The sequence below is a fragment of the Mauremys reevesii genome, linkage group 9 (assembly GCF_016161935.1).
Source record: "Mauremys reevesii isolate NIE-2019 linkage group 9, ASM1616193v1, whole genome shotgun sequence".
Classification (NCBI taxonomy): domain Eukaryota; kingdom Metazoa; phylum Chordata; order Testudines; family Geoemydidae; genus Mauremys; species Mauremys reevesii.
The window spans coordinates 8,718,965-8,738,505 of NC_052631.1; the positions used below are offsets into that span (position 1 = coordinate 8,718,965).

Here is a 19,541-nt window from a genome sequence, read left to right on the forward strand (position 1 = left end):
TCCTCTCCCTGTGATTGACTTTCTGCTCCCTTGCTAGCATGAACCTGGCTGTTCTGAGGAGACCCCCACCCCCGACTTTTCTTTAATTTATATTTTATTGAGCTCCCCTTGTTTTGGGAAAAAAGATGGAAAGAATAAAAAAAGGAAAAGAGTGGGAGGAAAGGGGGAAGGAAGAGAGGCCAAGGGTGCAGGGAGAAAGGAGAGTGACCTGTTTCCATTCACTTGGAATTAATCAGATTTCTAAAAAAGGTAGAGCAAATCTTTTCATATTTATTGGCGGTCCCAATTCTCTGCAGTGTTACCTGCCCTTTAGCTGCCCGGTCAGCCATGGCACAGTGCTAAGCTTCTGTCCATGGAGGCAGCCTGTTCTTCCATCTCCCTGTTTGACTACAAGCGCTGCTCCAGCGAGGGTCTTCACGTGAGTTGGCGAGTTTCCATGACGATGGGATCTAGCCCAAAACACAGTTCTGGGAAGTAATTTTAAAGGAGAGATCCATCATCCTAGTAACCCTCCTGTCTGCCTGTAGCCAGAAGGACTGTATCCTGGGAGTTTTCTAAGTCTTTGCTTTTTCAGTGAGAAGAATACCTAAGTAACCACAGAAATGAGGGTAAGCAGCACTCAGCAGCCATTGTAAATGATTGGGCAAAATGGAGATCTTGAGTGGGGGGTTAATTTAACATCATGGCCCCTTTGACTAATTTATGTGACTGTGTAGAGGCCCAGTTCTGCAGACCCTGGTTCCTGTGGGTGAGGGTGTGCACGATCGTGTCCCTAGAGAGTGAGTGTTCTGTTGCATGGATTTTTTTTTTCCCCTTTGCATTTGATGCATGGAGCAGAAGCTACTCAGCATTCTCTGCATATATTTACTCATCATCACATTCTTTCTGTAAGAGAGCAATGACCCTAGCGCCCTCCAGTTAGCCTGTCTTAAAGCTTTGGCAGGATTCACTGGGATCAACTGATCTGCTGAAAACAGGCCAGAGACGTATGTTTGCAGAGAATGAGGGGAGGCAGGATGTTTTACCAGTTGAGGTTGCTCAGTTTAAAGACTAGCACCATAATCCCAGCATTTTTGGAAAGCTGCTGAGATGAGTCACAATGAGCCTATTGGCAAGTTTGCCCCAGATATAGATGGCGCTTGAAGTTCTGACATTGTAAGGCCTGCATATTGAGAGGAAAGATGGGCTTGTGGTTAAGGCAGTAGATTGAGACATTGGAGATATAGGCTTAATTCAGAGCTCTGCCATGCAGGCCCTATGGGATTTTGAGGAGTCACTTAGTCTCTCTGGACCTCAGTTCCCCATCTGTAAAATGGGGATATTGTGCTTCCTTCCTTCATTCTTTGTTCTGTCTATTTCTATTGTACACTCTGCAGGGCAGGGACTGTCTCCTACTATATGTTTGTACAGAACCTAGTACAATGGGACCTGGCTGGCAAACGTTAAGAAACTCTGATTTATCCCCCTGTAAATAAACCATTTCAGATTCAAACTGAAAAAAGCCAGTGAGGCCCCACATTCTGGAGAGGAAAGAATCTAACTAGTTCAATGTAAGACTGTGGTTCCTGACCACTAAATGCATCCAGTTAGAATCCGCAGCTTGTTGCGCCCTCCCCCTTGCTGTCTTTAGCTACTTTTAAATCTTAACTTCAAAAGAGCAGGCTTTGTTTTGGTGAGAAGAAAGCCCCATGGTTCCTTATTTCCTCCTTTTGCTATGTATTTTCTTGTTGCGAAAAAAGCATCAGCAAAGGAAGCGGGAGGGGAGGGCGGCGGGGGGAGGAGGCTGGTCAGTTACTCAAAAAGCCCTTCTGTGGAGTGCAAAGGGAAGGGGGGTGGAACATGGTACTGTATCTAAAATAGCCATCACTGTTTCAAAGGACTGAAAAGCAGCTTTATCTGGGAGCCCAGATGCAGTGGCTTAATATGGAACATGAAGTTGCAAAGAGAGGCCCGTCGTCTTGAGCAAACTTGTGACAAGCTCTGCTAAATCTATTGGAGTCGCTTTATGAAAAGCGCTCTCTGCAAACACAGGACAATAGATAAAGTAACTGGATTGGAGATGGGACTTTCTGTATCATAAGCTCCTCCACTGTGAAGAGTCATATGATAAGATCGGAGCCAATGCTCATGCCAGGCTCTTAACCTCTGAGAATATCCTTTGTCTTGCTGGGTTCTAATGGAGCTCTAGTGAAGGGTCTGGTTAACTCAGTGAGGGTTTCTCTTTTACCTTGTACAGATGAAATCATGCAGCAGGAGATAAGGCCGCTGGTCGCAGTGGATATAATTGAGCAGCTCCACAGGCAATTTGCCATCCTGTCAGGTAAGGACTGAATTTAAATTGTGTTCTTGGATTCTTTGGGAAACATACTGAGTTTTGCCACATTGGCTGTTCCGCATCCTCCCAGCTCTGCATTGCAGTTTCAACAACCTTTTTAATATTGTCCATGGGCGGAATGGTTAATATTAAACCTTGGTAGTATGTGGCGTTGATAAACACCACCTCATAGTTCTTGATTTTCAGGCAACGGTTCCCCCCCAGATCAATTAGATTTAGAAGGTAAAAAACTAAAGTAGCATTTATTTATATTTTCAAAAGGTGTGTGTGTGTGTGTGTGTGTGTGTGTGTGTGTGTGTGTGTGTATACACATATATATAATAATTTTTTTTCACATGGTGTATTTGGTTTGTTTGGGAGCTTGATGTGTCCATCCCCCAACCGGTTTTGTTTTAGGAATGATTCACTTGAAATATAAAGACTATCATCTTTTCAAATGATTTGTGGTGATTGTGTATTTCTTATATTGCTCCAGAGGTTTGCATGACACTTTACAGAAACACCAAAAGGACGTGATTCCTAAGAGAGCTAGTTGATCTTTAAATGTTTACTTAGTTATGTAACCAACAATTTAGCATCAATATTTTGTCTACAGCAGAGAACTAAGAATTATGGTATGGGTTCTTGAATTGTCTGTGCCGCTGACTGCTTGTATGACCTTTGGCAAGTCACTTAACCTCTCTGCCTCTGTTTCCTCATTGATAAAACGGAGATTTTACTTCCCTGCCTGAGGTTTAACTCATTCATAACTGTAATATGCTTTTAGATCCTCAAATTTAAGGCACTTTCTCTTTCTCCAAACAAAAATTCACCTTTATGAATGTTCTCAAACACCGAATGAAAGCGTCACAGCAAGTTTGTGTCTTTTATTCAAACAAATGTTCTTGCACTTTGTAGGATTCATCTAGCTCTGTTCATGCAGATCGGCCTGTTGAGGGTGTACATGTCAGTGCAAATGATGAGCATTCTTGTGATTTAGCACTGCCTCTCGCACGTAGTAGGGAACCACCACCGCTTCTGGCTTACCAAACCGAGGCTCAGAAAAGTTCAGGGCACTGTTCTGCAAGGTGCTGAGCAATTCCAGTGAGAGGCGTGAACCTGAGGGTGCTCAGCACGAGAGCTGGTTGGGAATTTCTTGACAAAACGCTTTTTGCTGGAAATGCCTGTTTGCCAAAACCGAAATGTTTTGGTTTCAGTGGCCCAGGATGGAATTTATGTTCAAAATACGTATGAGAGAGGCCCATCTCAGAATCATCTGTAGCCCAGTGGTTAGATCACTAGGTGGGATGTGGGCGACCTAGGTTCAAGGCTATGATCTGCTTGATTGAGAGCAGGGACTTATGAAATATGTGTTGGGCCAGTGAGACTCTGGTGGAGTGGAGACTTGATGAATACTTTAACCATAGGCTATTTTTATTTTATTTTTATTTTTTTCATGAAAAATTTCAAAAGATCTTGGTTTTGTTCCAATGCAGAATGAAAACGAATTCCGAAATCTTGAAGTTTTCACAAAATGGAATTCTTGTTTTCCAGCCAGCCCTACTCAGCACTTTGCTGGATCAGACAGCCCTAAACAATGTGTCTAGCAAGTCTGCTGGGTTTGACTGAGTTTTTTGGAATCGGGAATCTTAGGTTTGAGTTCTGATGCTGCTGTGTTACCTTGGATATGTCACTCGGTGTATTTGAGGCTCAGTTTTCCCATTTCTAAAATGTGGGCAGTGATGATGAAGTTAACAGGATTTTTTAAAAAATTCTTTAATAATCTACAGACAGAAACACAGATAGTTATTACTACAATGACGGAAAGTTAAAACCGTGCAACAGGAAGAATCCAGCTAAGATACAAGTAGGAAATGCAGGGTGCAGAAATTTTTCCACTCTTCTGGGTAGATGAGTTTAGCAAGAGATAATTTGAGCCTGTGCTGCCGTTGCGGTGCTGTATCTCAGTGCTGTTCAGAGCCAGGACTCTCTGGAGCTTTCTGGGTAACTTCCCAAGATGCTCTGGTGGGGAGGAAAGTGCATGTGTGCGAGTCTGATAGGGACAAACCTTGACTCAGGCCCACTGTACAAGTACTGCCACCCTTTTGTGCCCAGCTCCATCTCTTCCCCAGAGGTGGAGATCCAGGCACCTCCTCTCCTGCCATATATGGGGGAGAGGTTGCTGGAAAGTGATGCCAGGAGGTGGCAGTGCCCCATGGACATCTCTGCATGGGTGTTTGGGTTTCCCTTCTTGAGTGACAATCGAGAAGAGAACCAGTGAGTCAAGAGCACCCCCATCCTTTCCTCCCAACACTGGAGTCAGCTGACCCCTCTGGAACTGTCAATTGGCAAAGGTGCTGCTCCCCCAGCAGGTAATTGTAATACACCTCCACCTCGACATAACGCGACCCGATATAACACGAATTCGGATATAACGCGGTAAAGCAGTGCTCGGGGGAGGGGCACTCCAGTGGACCAAAGCAAGTTCAATATAACGTGGTTTCACCTATAACTCGGTAAGATTTTTTGGCTCCCGAGGACAGCGTTCTATCGGGGTAGAGGTGTACCTGCAATTGTTGTTGTACAGGGCAACATAGGCAACGTCGGGCCCTGTAACCTCTCCCCAGAACCTCCACCCCAAGTCCTGTAGTTAGGGACTTCCTTTGCCTGCTTCTTTCCATGCCCAAAGGCAGGTTTGCAGGGGCTAAAGCCACCCTCCCAGTCCGCTCTTGTCCAGAGGACAGAGCCCCCTGCCCTGAGGATGGACCAGAGCCATGCAGAGACCCTCCACTACAGGGCTGGTTGAAGAAGAGCCTTGTTCATCAAACAGCGACCGACTGGCTCTAGGCTAGGCTGGATTAGGCTGAGGGCAGAGTCTTTTGCACTCCAGCTGGCAGTGTTATGGGGCTGTGGAGCAGTCAGTTTGTCTGTGCTTTGGGGAAGAGGGAAGCCAGGTATCCGTGAGCCCAGCTCTGTACCTACCGTATAAGCTAGTTTGGTCCAACCCTCGCCATGGCGACCTGTTTCGGCGTGCAATATACGGTACTGCATGTTGATGTGAGAAACAGCCTGGCCATGACTGAGAGCCAGGGGAGTTGGGGTCTGTCTGGTGGTGATTCAGCCGCAGCAGCTTTTTTAAAACAATTCTCCGCACTCCAGACTTTGGCTTTTGCTCATGATTTAAATGGTGTCATTGAGTGATGGTTAGATCTTATCTCCGTGGGAGACTGGCTGGTTCAAAGGGTTTCTGTCTGATTCCCAGTGTTCATCCCACAGCCACCATTGATAACTATCTTCAGTCCGCAGGCAGGCCAAAGATGGCGTGACGAGTGAACTGGCTCCTTCGCTCCTCTTCTGCATTAGCTCATTCTGGTGTTGCCAATACTGTTGCATCCCCCTATCGTGCCTAACAAGCTACACAACACACACCCATAAGAACAGCCATACTGAGTCAGACCAATGGTCCATGTAGCCCAGTATCCGGTTTTCCCACAGTGGCCAATGCCAGGTGCCCCAGAGGGAGTGAACAGTACAGGCAGCCAGTGATCCATCCCCTGTTGTCCATTCCAAGCATCTGGCAAACCAGTTACTGATCCATGAGAGGACCTTCCCTCTTATCCCACGTAAGTCCACACATAAAAGTGCCTGCATCTGTGCACAGGCTTTCACCCACACACCCCTAATGCGCTTGCAATTGCTCCAAGCACCATATTGTCTACTATTGCAGCCTCAGCGTAGATGACGAATCCTGACGCAGCAACTGCAACCGTGAACTTAGTCCACCCAGGGCAGTCCCACAGTGCTCCTGCCCACTGATCAGTGACTGCTTTGTAGGTTCAGGGCCATGGGTCTGACCAGCCACTCCTATGCAGCAGGCACTCAGCCGGTCTCAGCTCTGCTCTCCACCTAGGGTTGCCAACTTTCTAATTGCACAAAACCGAACACCCTAGCCCCGCCCCCTTCCCCAAGGCCCTGCCCCCCACTCACTACATTTCCCCCTCCCTCTGTGGCTTGCTATCCCCCACCCTCACTCACTTTCACTGGGCTGGAGCAGGGGTCAGGGGGTTGGGGTGCAGGGGGTGAGGGCTCCGTTTGAGGGTGCGGGGCTCTGGGGTGGGGATGGGGATGAGGGGCTTGGGGTGCAGGAAGGGGCTCCAGGTTTGGAGGGGAGTCAGGGCTAGGTCAGGGGGAATGGGGTGCAGGAGGGGGTACAGGCTCTGGGTACAGCAGCACCCCAATGAGATAAATTGGGCAGTTCACACTGCTCCAAGCCATGGGTACAGGCTCTGGGATGGGGCTGGGATGAAGCGTTTAGGGTGCAGGGGGGGCTCTGGGGTAGAGGGTTGGGGAGCAAGCTTACCTCAGGTGGCTCGTGGTCAGCGGCGAACGGGGCTAAGGCAGGCTGTCTGGCTGTTCTGGCACTGTGCACCTGGAAGCAGCCAGCAGGTCTGGCTCTTAGGCGGAGGCATGGCAGGTGGTTCTGCGCACTGCTCTTGCCCGCAGGCACTGCCCCCACAGCTCCCATTGGCCACGGTTCCCAGCCAATGGGAGTCTGGAGCCGGTGCAGGGGGCGAGGGCAGCATGCAGAGCCCCATGGCCTCCCCACTTAGGAGCCAGAGCTGCTGGCTGCTTCTGGGGTGCAGCGCGGAGCCAGGACAGGTAGGGACTAGCCTGCCTTACCTCTGCAGCACTGCCAACCAGACTTTTAACAACCTGCTCGGCGGTGTTGACCGGAGCCGCCAGGGTCCTTTTTTGACCAGGCATTGCGGTTGAAAACCGGACACCTGGTCACCCTATCTGCACCACGCCCTTTGGAGCAGGGCCAAGAGTGGCAGAGGAGGTACTCAGCCGGGGTCAGACTACATTTCAAATATTTCTTACCCAGCTACACCAGTCAGAGCAAGCAATGCCTTTTTTCTGAACCTTCAGCAGAAATCAATTCTAAGATGCAACTTCATTCCTTTTGCTCTTGGGAGCAACTAAAAGTGGCAAGGATTTTTAAGCCAGACTGTTTTAAATCATGGAAGGGGTTTTGTTTAACAGCTATCTAACTCAGATAACTAATGAGCATTTTGGAGAAAGGATGGCTTTGTTAAAGGTCCACCACACCAGTTCTTCAATCAATGTGTGAACGTTCACAATAACGTGGGGATCGGGGGAGAGTTTTCCAGGTTTTCTTGCATGTTCATAACAAAAAGTCAGAAACGCATCCATTTGCAGATCACTTACCAGCTATCCTCATTAAATTCTAGAGTCAGCAGCATCCCAATGAGATAAATGGGCAGTTCACACTGCTCCAAGCCATCATTACAGAACTGTCGGAAGACTCATACAGACATCAGTTTATGCCTGGTTCATAGCATGTACGTTTTCTTTGCAAGGATTTGACACTTACATCAACATTACCAGCAAGTTAAAGAAGTATGGGCTGGATGAATGGACTATAAGGCAGATAGAAAACTGGCTAGATCATCGGGCTCAACGGGTAATGATCAATGGCTCTATGTCTAGTTGGCAGCTGGTATCAAGCGGAGTGCCCCAAGGGTCGGTCCTGGGGCCGGTTGTGTTCAATATCATCATTAATGATCTGGAGGATGGTGTGGACTGCACTCTCAGCAAGTTTGCAGATGACACTAAACTGGGAGGAGTGGTAGATACACTGGAGGGTAGAGATAAGATACAGAGGGACCTAGACAAATTAGAGGATTGTACCAAAAGAAATCTGATGAGGTTCAACAAGGACAAGTGCAGAGTCCTGCACTTAGGCTGGAAGAATCCCATTCACTGCTACAGACTAGGGACCAAATGGTTAGGCAGCAGTTCTGCAGAAAAGGACTCAGGGTTACAGTGGACAAAAAGCTGGATATGAGTCAACAATGTGCCCTTGTTGCCAAGAAGGCTAACAGCATTTTGGGCTGTATAAGTAGGGCATTGCCAGCAGATCGAGGGATGTGATCATTCCCCTCTATTGAACATTGGTGAGGCCTCAGCTGGAGTACGGTGTCCAGTTTTGGGCCCCACACTACAAGAAGGATGTGGAAAAATTGGAAAGAGTCCAGCGGAGGGCAACAAAAATGATTAGGAGGCTGGAGCACATGACTTATGAGGAGATGCTGAGGGGACTGGGATTATTTAGTCTGCAGAAGAAAAGAATGAGGAGGGATTTGATAGCTGCTTTCAACTACTTGAAAGGGGTGTCGAAAGAGGATGGATCTAGGCTGTCTCAGTGGTAGCAGATGACAGAACAAGGAGTAATGGTCTCAAGTTGCAGAGGGGGAGGTTTAGGTTGGGATATTAGGAAAAACTTTTTCACTAGGAGGGTGGTGAAGCACTGGAATGGGTTACCTAGGGAGGTGGTGGAATCTCCTTCCTTAGAGGTTTTTAAGGTCAGGCTTGACAAAGCCCTGGCTGGGATGATTTAGTTGGGGATTGGTCCTGCTTTGAGCAGGGGGTTGGACTAGATGACCTCCTGAGGTCCCTTCCAATGCTGATATTCTATGATTCTATGATTTTCAAACCTGGGTGCCCAGGGCCAGGCTCTCAAATCCACATGTAGGCACCTAGATAAAAGTGGCCAGATTCTCAAAGGTGCATTTCTCTATGTAAATGCAATCCTCCTTTTCATCCCGCCAAGCGATCGTTTTTCATCCAGTGAAAACCAATCTGAGGGCTTGGCTACACTTACGGTTTGCAGCGCTGGTAGTTTGCAGTGCTGGTCATCCAGCTGTGTAGGAGCAGCGCTGGTGTGTGGCCACACTCACAGCTACCAGCGCTGGTGTGTGGCCACATTTGCAACATTTGCAGCGCTGTTGGGAGTGCTGCATTATGGGCAGCTATCCCAGCGTTCAAGTGGCCGCAACGTGCTTTTCAAAAGAGGGGGGTGGAGTGGGGTCTAGTGTGACAGGGAGCGGGGGGAAAGAGAGAGGGGATTTTTGGAGGCAACACTGTGTGTTTAGCTTCCTGCATTGAAAAATCAGAACATGTTTCCGACCCTTAGTCTTAACTCTTAATTGCAAACAGCCTGCCTCCAACACGGACTCCCCGCTGTTTCACTCACTCCCTGTGGTGTACTGTGACAGGGAGCGGGGAAGAGAGAGAGAGTGGATTTTTGGAGCCAACAGTTTAGCTTCCTGGATTGAAAAATCACAAAATGTTCGCGAACCCTTGGTCTTAATTGCAAACAGCCTGCCTCCAACGCTGTTTCTCTGTCAAGCAAACATTCATTCCCTGCCTCTCATTTGATCGTTCACAGCCAGGTACAGATAGCTCCTGTTTGCTGTGATCAGTGTTTGTTTTTTAGATAAGCAGTTCAACGGAGCTCCGATCGGAGTTCACAACAAAACAAAGAGAGGCTGCATAACAAAACAAAGAGAGTAATTTAGTTAAAAGCTTTCTGGGATATCTCCTTATTCCCTGGAGGCCAATAAAAGCGCTGGTGTGTTTCCACACTTGATGAGCAGCGCTGGATTACCAGCGCTGCAATCGCTACACCCCAACCTGGCCAGGTGTACAGCCAGCACTGCAGCCAGAGAGTTGCAGCGCTGGATGTGCCTTGCAGGTGTGGACGGTTACTAATTGCAGCGCTGGAAAGCCTCTACCAGCGCTGCAACTTGCAAGTGTAGCCAAGCCCTGAGAGCTTTTTTTCCCCATTCTGTTAAAGTAATACTTAGGTGACCTCACCCATTTTTCCTACCAACGTGCTGCTTTTCTTTAATGCTAGGGGAACCACAAATGGTTCAGAGTTTTGATGTTTGGCTGCTTTCAGACTGGAAATCTCCTGAGGTTTACAATATTTCCTGCTTCCAAATGCTCTGGTGTACCAATTCCTTGGCTGACTAGCCATCAGCAGGGAAATAATTCAGACCTACTCCAAAATTGCAGACTCCTGTCTTTTGCACTAAAAGAGAATCTCTCTATTACCTGTAGGAGTCCTTATGGGTCAGATCTGCAGCTCATATAAATTGGTCTATCTATTGAAATCACAGGGTCTATGGTGATTTATACCAGCAAGGGTATAGCCTTAGATATCTCTTTGTAGGCAGCAGTCACTAGGGGTGACGTGAACGCAAATGTACACAGGTGAGTACAGTTCATCAGGAACAACTTTCCTTGGGCTATTTTAGGACTTCTGCTTTTGATTGTGGTCAGAAGTGTAGTATGGATATACCACACACACACACACACACGGTAGCAGTCATCCATTGTCTAACAAGGAGAGCTTTGTGTTGATTACATGGCATAGGCAATTCAGGACCAAAGACTTGTCTGTACAATGTGGTAGTCCGCACTAGTGGGGTGTAGATTCTAGTGTGTGTGCAGTATCTGGCTGGTGTAGACCCGGAGTTCCCCAGTGCATGTAAATGTAGTCCCATTTCAAACAGGGCTATTTTCATGTGCATGGGGAACACTGAGTGCATGTCAGCAGGGTCCACTCAGGTCAGTTAGTCTGCAACACGTTAGTGTGCATTAGAATTTGCACCTCTGCAGCGTGGACTAATGCACCCTTTAGACAAACCCTTAACGGCAATGAATGAAAAGGAGACTGTTTTCTCAAGCCACTGGAAACAGACCCCATAGTGCTCTCTGGTTGTGCGGCTGCCAGTCTAACAAAGTTTGTCCGGCCTATGCCAGGAAGAGAGGCTCTCCCTAAGCCTTGTTTGGGACTCGGCAGTTATGGAAAAGGACTGCAGGGCACTGACTCGAAGATGAGCGCCACCTAATGAAGCACCTACACCACTTCCTGCACCACGTAGTGATGCCTTGGTGGTCTCCTATCCCAGAGCTTGACCCGGCCATGCTTAGCTTGTGAGGTCTGATGGGAGCACAAGTTCACATGGTTAGATTCCTGATTATAAGCCACTACCCTCCATTTCCTTCTTTCAAAAACAACACTTTCATTATGTGATTGCAGCAGGAACAACACAGATAAACTATCTGCACTTTTATGTAATCGATTATGAGAGTGCTGCATTTGTTCCACTGATTAAGGAGGAGAGATTACGTAACGTTTGGTGGTGCAAAAACGCTGGATGCTACTAGGCGAAAGCAGGTGCGTATTAGAATGGAGGACCATTGGTAAGATGCTGTTCCTGACTTGCAGCTAGATTAATAACGTGCTGTGGAAATATGCTGTTAAAAGAAAGAGTATCACTGCCCTCCTTCTGTTTGATCTGCTGTTTCACGTGTTGTAATTATCTCTAATTACTCTGTCAGAGAAGAACCCAGTCTGTCAGTTCTGACAATAACGGAGCCGGTTACTAAATCACGAGCTCCTTAGAGAAAGTGTCACGAAGTGTATTAGCAGAGTTCCATTTTCCTAGCAAACCTAGGTAAGGGCTCAGACTGCTTCCAGTGAAATCAATGGCAACACTCCGACTTCAATGGAAGAAGGATTAGGCCTTAAAATAGACAGAACTGGCTAATGCAAAGCAAGTTTGTTTACTTTCTTGCTCATCTTTAGTCTATGATTTTTGGGTGGAGTGGAGGGAAAAGGGGCTAGAGCTGAGTGTTAGGATTTTTTTTAATAGCTTTTTTCTTGTTGCCTTGTGCAGTCTTTTAGTTGCTAAATTAAAAAGTGCCCATTCTGTGATATGAATTCAGAATCTGAAAGGAACATTATCAGGTCACTTGTAGCCCCAAATTTAGGTTTTGTAAAAATACGCTTTAACAAAACCAATACAAACGTTCTCATGCGTGTTTTCATTAAGTTCCAGTAGAACTAGTGTTTTAAACAAATAACCCCTCCCCTTTCCTGTCTGCAGCCCAAACATCACTACATTGTGCTAGTGGATGAGAATCTGAAATTGACTGGTCCAGTAGTAAAGGCAAGAAGCAACCAAGGAGCATATGTGGTGTTTGCAAATTAGATTTAAAAATTAGTTCCTTATTTAACAATCTTTGTTCTTGTCTAGTAACGCAGCTGGGACACTTGTGTTTTATACATACTGTATGTGAGGCCTGGTTTTTCCACTGCTTTGCACCTTGCACAGTCATTTATGCCAGTGCAACGTGAGTGTATCAAATGCTACCATGTTTGGATGGCACCTTTTTACACTCAGTTTGCACAGTTGTAAATGACACAAGATGCAGGGTAGGGGGAAATCATATCCAGGTTTTTTTTTGTTTTGTTTAAGCTGACAGTGTCCCTGTAATTGAAGCACAAACTGAATAATAACCCTTGAATAAAAAGATGCATGCTATGTGGAATTAACTGGTTGCAAAGGCTTTGTTTGACACATTAGTTTGATACTGAAGTCTGAAAACTAGCTGTTTTGCAGCATCACCAATGATTGGGGATTGGTCCTGCTTTGAGCAGGGGGTTGGACTAGATGACCTCCTGAGATCCCTTCCAACCCTGATATTCTATGATTCAGGTGCTAAAGTGGTGAGCTAGAGAGACAAAAATCTAGTATGTCTGTTGAAGGATATCTCTTGGGTATGTTACAATGTGGGAGTGAAAATGGAGGTTAGGGCCCAGTCCGTCACATATGGAAAACATTACAATCCACAAATTATGGCTTAATGATGGCTAAGAAAAATGGAAATAGTCTCAACCCAATCCCCATTTGGTGAGCACCAAAGAATTACCACATCGTTCAGATATTACCTTCCCCAAGCACACACTTGGCGTGCTGGGGCCTGGAGCCACCCCTGGATGTTAGAATGAAGTACTGGGAGGTGCTGTGCACCAATCCATAGAATGTACTTAGCCTGCTTTGGGCCGAATTCCACAGCACTTACTCAGTCCTCATGCCAGTGGATCTTCAGTGGAAATTTTGCCTGAGTAAGGGCAGTAGGATCTGGCCCATGATGTTCCCATTGGTTTTTTATTCATGTCCTCAGCCCTCCCAGTGCCTTCAGGCATGGGTGCCTTGGGGATGGGGGACGCGGGCCCAGGCTCCCCTGGGACCCTGACTGGACGATAGAGGGCTGCCTGGAACAACTTTAAGTGAGTAGTGTTGCGACCCTGGCTGCCAGGACGCAATGCTACTCACTCAAATTTGGGTGGGGTGACCCCCAACCCATCATGACAGAGTGGCCAGGCCCGGTTTCAGTGAGGGACATTGCAACCTGGGGCACAGGGCTGCAGCAACACTCAAATTTGGGGCAGCTGGTCTGGTAAGCTGGGCTCACTCCTTAGCAAAATTCTGGTTGTGCCCCTGTCTTCAGGACAAATCATATTAACATGAGCCCGCCCCATGGCTCCCCAGAAGGGTTGCAGTTGGCCTGTTCAGAATCTGCAGAAATTAGCATAAGGATGTGAACACAGCGAACACTGCAGCCACGCCTAGTGTAGTTTAAAAAAAGAAATTGACAGCCCTGGCATTTCGAGATGGCTGGAAATCCTCTGCCAGAAACAGAGGGCGCTTTCCAAGTTGTTCTTGTGTGTAATGAGCTTCCCTCCCCTGTCATTATCTCGTTAAATAAACTGACAGCAGGATTTTTCCTTGTAATCCATCTCCCCAGAAGCTATTGCTGATTCAGATCTGGGTGAGGCTGAGGCAGACCACGTCTCATGTGTTTCCACTGCCAGTTGTCATATTGTATGCCTGATGGTCTGAGTCTTCCAGCATAATAATCATGCTTAGCATTTTTGGTCCCAAATCTGTCCTCGCTTACACCCGAGCAATCTCACTGATTTCAGTGCAGGGAAGGATCCGTGTTCAGATTTCAGCTTTCCTCCTTCTCCACATATTACTGAATCCATGAATTCTCCAAACACTCCTCTGTACCAGTAAGCGGTGTCATCCCCATTTCAGAGAAAAAGAGATTGAGGCAGAGAGATGCTAGGTGATCACAGAGAGTTGGTTTCAGTGTCATTTTCAGAACCCAGGAATTCCTGGCTCTTAGTCCTCTGCTCAGATTGCTAGGCCACATGACTGTCTCCTGAGATAACTTTATGATGTACTTTTCCCCATCTCAGAAGCATGGATGACATCTTCAGGCAATGGGCCAAATTCCTTGGCCTCATTAATTCTGCTTTGCTTACACTGTGAAGCTGGTTTAACTGGATTTCCCTTCGGTAAAGGAATCCTCCAGTAGCACAGACCTTGCTACATTGGCTCTATCTCCCCACCCCCTTGCAGCCCCTGGCAGAGGAGATGTGGCTGAGGAAAAGATGATGTTGGCTTGATTGCCCATGCACTGCACTGATCCCCAGCTGACCAAACTCCTTCTGGGGTGGGCTTATTGGAGCAGGTGCCAATTAAGGCTTGTCTACAATGGGACGTTAACCAGAATAGCTATTGCACTTTAAATTCACATCCTACTTTAATCCAAAATACCTTTCAAGAGTAGACGAACCCTTGAGCAGCTGTGGGGCTGAAATGGAGAGAGTGGTACACAGACAACTTGGGGTGGGGATTGATGGAGGGGTGCCAGGAGCCCCTGAGGTGTGCAGTGAGCTTGACCTACAGAAGCAATGAAGAGGGTTGCCAACTTTCTATTGGCACAAAACCGAACACCCTAGCCCCGCCCCATCCCAGAGGCCCCACCCCTGCCCCACCCCTTCCCCGAGGCCCCGCCCCCTGCTCACTACCATTCTCATCCCTAGGTGGCTCGCTCTCCTCCACCCTCACTCACTTTCACTGGGCTGGGGAAGGGGATTGGGGTGCAGGAGGAGGTGAGGGCTCTAAGTGGGGGTGAAGGCTCTGGCTGGGGTTGTGGGCTTGGGGGTGGGGATGAAGGGTTTGGGGTGCAGGAGGGGGCTCAGGGCTGGGGCACGGGGTTACCTCAGGTGCCTCCAGTGATGAGCTGCCAAAATTTTAACAACCGGTTCCCTCCTCCTCACCTCATGAGGGGGTCATGCCCCGTCCAACCCCCCATGTTCCTTGACACCCCCCTGAGACCCCTGACCCATCCCCCCCTTCCCTGTCCCCTGACTGCCCCTTGCAGCCCCATCCAATTCCTCCTCTTATTCTTGATGGCCCCCTGGAACCCCTGCCCCATCCAACCACCCCTTCTCTCTGTCCCTGACTGCCCCCACCACCTCATCCAACCCCTGCTCCTTACTGATTGCCCCCCGGGACCCTTGCCCCCATTCAATCCCCCTGTTCTCTGCCCTCTGACCACCCTGATCCCCCCCCACAACCCACCGAACACTGCCTCCCTACTCCCTGCCCCCTTACCACAGTGCCTGGGTCCGGGTCCGCTCCGCGGGGACCTCGACCAGTGCCGTCGGGCCTGACTCCCCGGGCCTGACCAGGCCGGAGCCACGGGGCCCAACTCCCTGGGCCGGGCCGGGCTGGAGCCGCTCGGCCGGCACCGGGGCTGGAGCAGCGGGGCCCGACTCCCCGGGCCGGGCCGGGCCGGAGCCGCTCGGCCGGCACCGGGGCCGGAGCCGCGGGGCCCGACTCCCTGGGCAGGAGCCGCTCGGCCGGCACCGGGGCCGGAGCCGCGGGGCCCGACTCCCTGGGCCAGGCCGGAGCTGCGGGTCCCGAGCTGGGCCGGGTCCAAGCCACTCAGCCAAGACCAGCCCGAGCTGGTGGTGCTTGGCTGGGGCGCTCGGCGGGAGCCGGACTGGGCCAGGCAGACACACCGTCCCGTCCCACTCCCGGCGCGCCCAGCTTACCTGGCTGCTGCATTTTTCAGGCTTCCCGCGAACATTTGATTCGCGGGAAGCAGGGGAAGGGGAGGAGAAGGAGGGCAGAGCTTTCAGGGGAGATGAGCTGGGGCGGGGCAGACAGCTGCCGGAGCCTGTTAAATTTAAAAGCTTTTTAGAACTGGTTGTCCTGGAACAACCGGTTCTAAAAAGGCTTCTAAATTTCACAACCGGGTCGCGTGAACCGGCTGGAGCTCACCACTGGGTGCCTCCCAATCAGCGGTGCAGCAGGGCTAAGGCAGACTGCCTGCCTGCCTGCCTGTCCTGGGACACTGTGCTGCGCCCCGGAAGCGGCCAGCAGGTCCGGCTCCTAGGCGGGTGGGCGGAGCAGGAAGCTCTCAGCCGCAGGCACCGCCCCCACAGCTCCCATTGGCCAATTCCTGGCCATTGAGAGTGCGGAGCTGATGCTCGGGGCAGAGGCAGCACGCAGACCCCAGAGGCCCCCCGCCTAGGAGCTGGACCCACTGGCCGCTTCTGGTGCCCCAGGACAGGTAGGGACTAGCCTGCCTTAGGTCCTCAGCACTGCCAACCGGACCTTCAGTGGCCCAGTTGGCGGTGCTGGTCGGAGCCACCGGGGTCCCTTTTCGAGTGGGTGTTCTCATCGAAAACCGGACACCTGGTCACCCTATGAAGCGTGTTTGATTTCCTTTGACGTTACCCGTCTTGCCCACAAGATGTCACTAAATATTCTATCTGCAACTAAGTACCCAGTGGTTTGCTGCATTTCAGCCTCATAAGCAACACCAGGAACAGAATCTGGATCAGTGCAGATTGCAGCAACAATCTGTCCAGGGAAAATTCTGATTAATTTTGGATGGTGACCTATTCCAGCCCACTGCTGCCTACAGCTAAATTGGATGTGATGGTACCGGCAGGGAACTGAGGTTTGCCATCAACCAGGGTTAATGTGGAGTCAGTGGCCTATAAGTAAGTTCAGTGCAACATTGATGATGATCACTTTTTTTTTGCTGTCTGGCTGAGATGCGGTTTAATAGCTGTGGGACTGTGTTCTCCCCTGGCAGGAAGTGTCTACTGGATGAGTTAATACAGTAGGTGGTCTTTTCCATCTGTAACTAATGTGATCCTGAGGATTAGAAGGGAGCAAAAAGGGGTCAACATTTGAAAATGTCCTAACAAAGCCACCCCTTTGCCAAGCGTCTCGACTGAAAAACTGCTTTTATGCGGAACTCGAGGAGACTGAGTTGGGGAGACAAGAGGAAGCATTTGTCATGCTCTCTGGAGTGGCTCAGGACTGTGAGTGCTACCTCCGGCCAGACTGTCAGAAAACAGGGCAGATACCCCAAACTGACGGTGTGTTCTAGAATTAGATTTCACCGAGCCAGTAACAAATGTGAACTGCTGGTTCACTATTCCAGTCTTACCATGGAGTCACAGACAGTCCCCTTAGACCAGTGGTCCCCAACCTTTTTCGTCTGGCGGGCGCCGGACGACGAGCCACCGAGGACTGTGGCCGGTGGATGAGCATCTGCCGAAATGCCGCCGAGAAGCGGCAACGTCAATAGGCGCTGCTGCCGAAATGCCGCCAACAAGCATCATCATCCAGAGGCGTCGCCACCGAAATGCCGCCGAAAATCAGTGGCATTTCGGCGGCGATGCCTCTGGATGATGCTGCTTCTTGATGGCGCATTTCGGCAGATGCTCGTCCGCCAGACAGTACGCGGGCGCACATAGATGTCCCGGCGGGTGCCATGGCACCTGCGGGCACGGCGCTGGGGACCACTGCCTTAGACTCTTCAGTCAATCTCGCCAGCCAGACAAACTGGACTTTGTGATAAAAGTTCACTTATACCAAAAATCCCATCACATTGAGGTTGCTTCCAGTCCCAAGAGACCGGTCACTTACCCCAGATCAATTGGCGCTCTTGATCTTACACCAAAGACAATGCTGGCAGCCAATTTTATAGTAACTAACTAAAGGTTTATTAGCTAAGAAACAGAGGGGTAGCCGTGTTAGTCTGGATCTGTAAAAGCAACAAAGAATGGTGTATATTATATATAGACTAACAGACGTTTTTGCAGCAGCTGCTTTCTCGGATGCAAGACTTGCATTTCTTGAGTGAGTATTCACCACGAAGAAGTATTGCTGCAAAAAAAAAACGCCTGTTATCTAATAGGTGCCACATTCAAGAAAAGGAAGAGTTATTGAGAGCTTAAAGAAGATGAAATATATGCCCAGTAAGTCACAGTTTGTCATTCCACGGGGTGAGAGTGATCTAATGAACTCCCAGTTTCCCAAAAGTCTTTTCAGGGTATCCAGATTGTCTCTGGGGATCTCTGCTTTGCATCTGGTACATTTCCCTGTAGGAGTCCAAACAGTCCCGAGATGCAGGATTTTTCCTTGAATCCATATTTACAGCTCGGTCTCACAGAAAAAAGCTGACAATGTCTCTACCTATGTGGGCTTTTCCTCTGATGACAGAGTAAGGAATGCGTTTTGAGTCTTCAACCTCCGATTATCACACACACTGACCCCGTGCTTTGAAATTAGCCCTTTTCTGTTAAAGTTCTTCATTTGCATTCCTCAAGGCTTCTTCCTCGCTTGATGGGTTATTTAGTTACAGGAGTAACACAATGTAAATGTTTGCTAGTACATTATAATGGGATACAGATAAGTCAGGGGTGGCCAGCCTGAGCCTGAGAAGGAGCCAGAATTTACCAATGTACATTGCCAAAGAGCCACAGTAATACGTCAGCAGCCCCCCATTCGCTCCCTCCTCCTACACGGTTCCCAGCACCTCCCCCCCCAACCAGCAGCCCCGCCCATCAGCCCCTCCCCCACTCTCCCCGCACCTCCTGATCAGCTGTTTCGTGGCGTGCAGGAGGCTCTGGGGGGAGGGGAAGAGCGAGGGCACGGCAGGCTCAGGGGAAGGGGTGGAGTGGGGGCAGGCCTGTGGCAGAGCCAGAGGTTGAGCAGTGAGCACCCCCTGTCACATTGGAAAGTTGGCACCTGTAGCCCCAGCCCTAGTTTCTGTGCCTATGCAAGGAGCCGCATATTAACTTCTGAAGAGCCGCGTGTGGCTCCGGAGCCACAGGTTGGCCACCCCTGAGATAAGTGAAAACAATTCATGCAACATCCCTCTGGTTCTTATGCAGTTGAAACACCAAATACACTCTTATACATTGAACAATCACTTTGATCTATGCTGATACGCACGTGAATTGGCCTGGGGCTGTGGCATAAGCTGACACGTGGTCTGCCAGGGTCACAGCATTATGTTAATGGAACAATTAATGTGGTGAGAAGCTGGTCTGGATGGGGATCACTGGTGGGACAAATGAGGGTGCATTTGAACGGAGTCACTTTCTCGTTCAATATTGTCTTAAAGCGGGCCAGATCCTCCAGTGGTGTAAATTAGTGCAAGCCAATGGAGCGAGGCTGGTTTACGCTAGCTGAGGATCTGTCCCATCGTTTCAAGACAAACTGTGGGGCTAGCCTAGGTGAGAAGGACACAGAGCAGGGGCATGAACCTGGCAGCCTAGTGGCAAGTATGGCAGACAGAAATAGCCTGAGCTCTTTCTGCAATTCAACCTGATGTAAAATGGGCCACTTCCAGGATGCCCTCCCCCACCCTGAGGGCAGCTCTCCCCTCCCCAAACAGAGGAGTG

General features: G+C 49.4%; 1 protein-coding gene across 1 annotated transcript in view; it reads left to right on the forward strand.

Annotated features, from left to right (window-relative positions):
• Window positions 1-19,541, forward strand: part of MCF2L2 (MCF.2 cell line derived transforming sequence-like 2) — a 293,975-nt gene that overhangs the window by 69,745 nt on the left and 204,689 nt on the right. Inside the window, exon 3 of the mRNA XM_039488965.1 lies at window positions 2,237-2,320. Within this exon, the coding sequence (XP_039344899.1) occupies window positions 2,237-2,320 (84 nt within the window). The remainder of the gene's footprint in view (window positions 1-2,236; window positions 2,321-19,541) is intronic.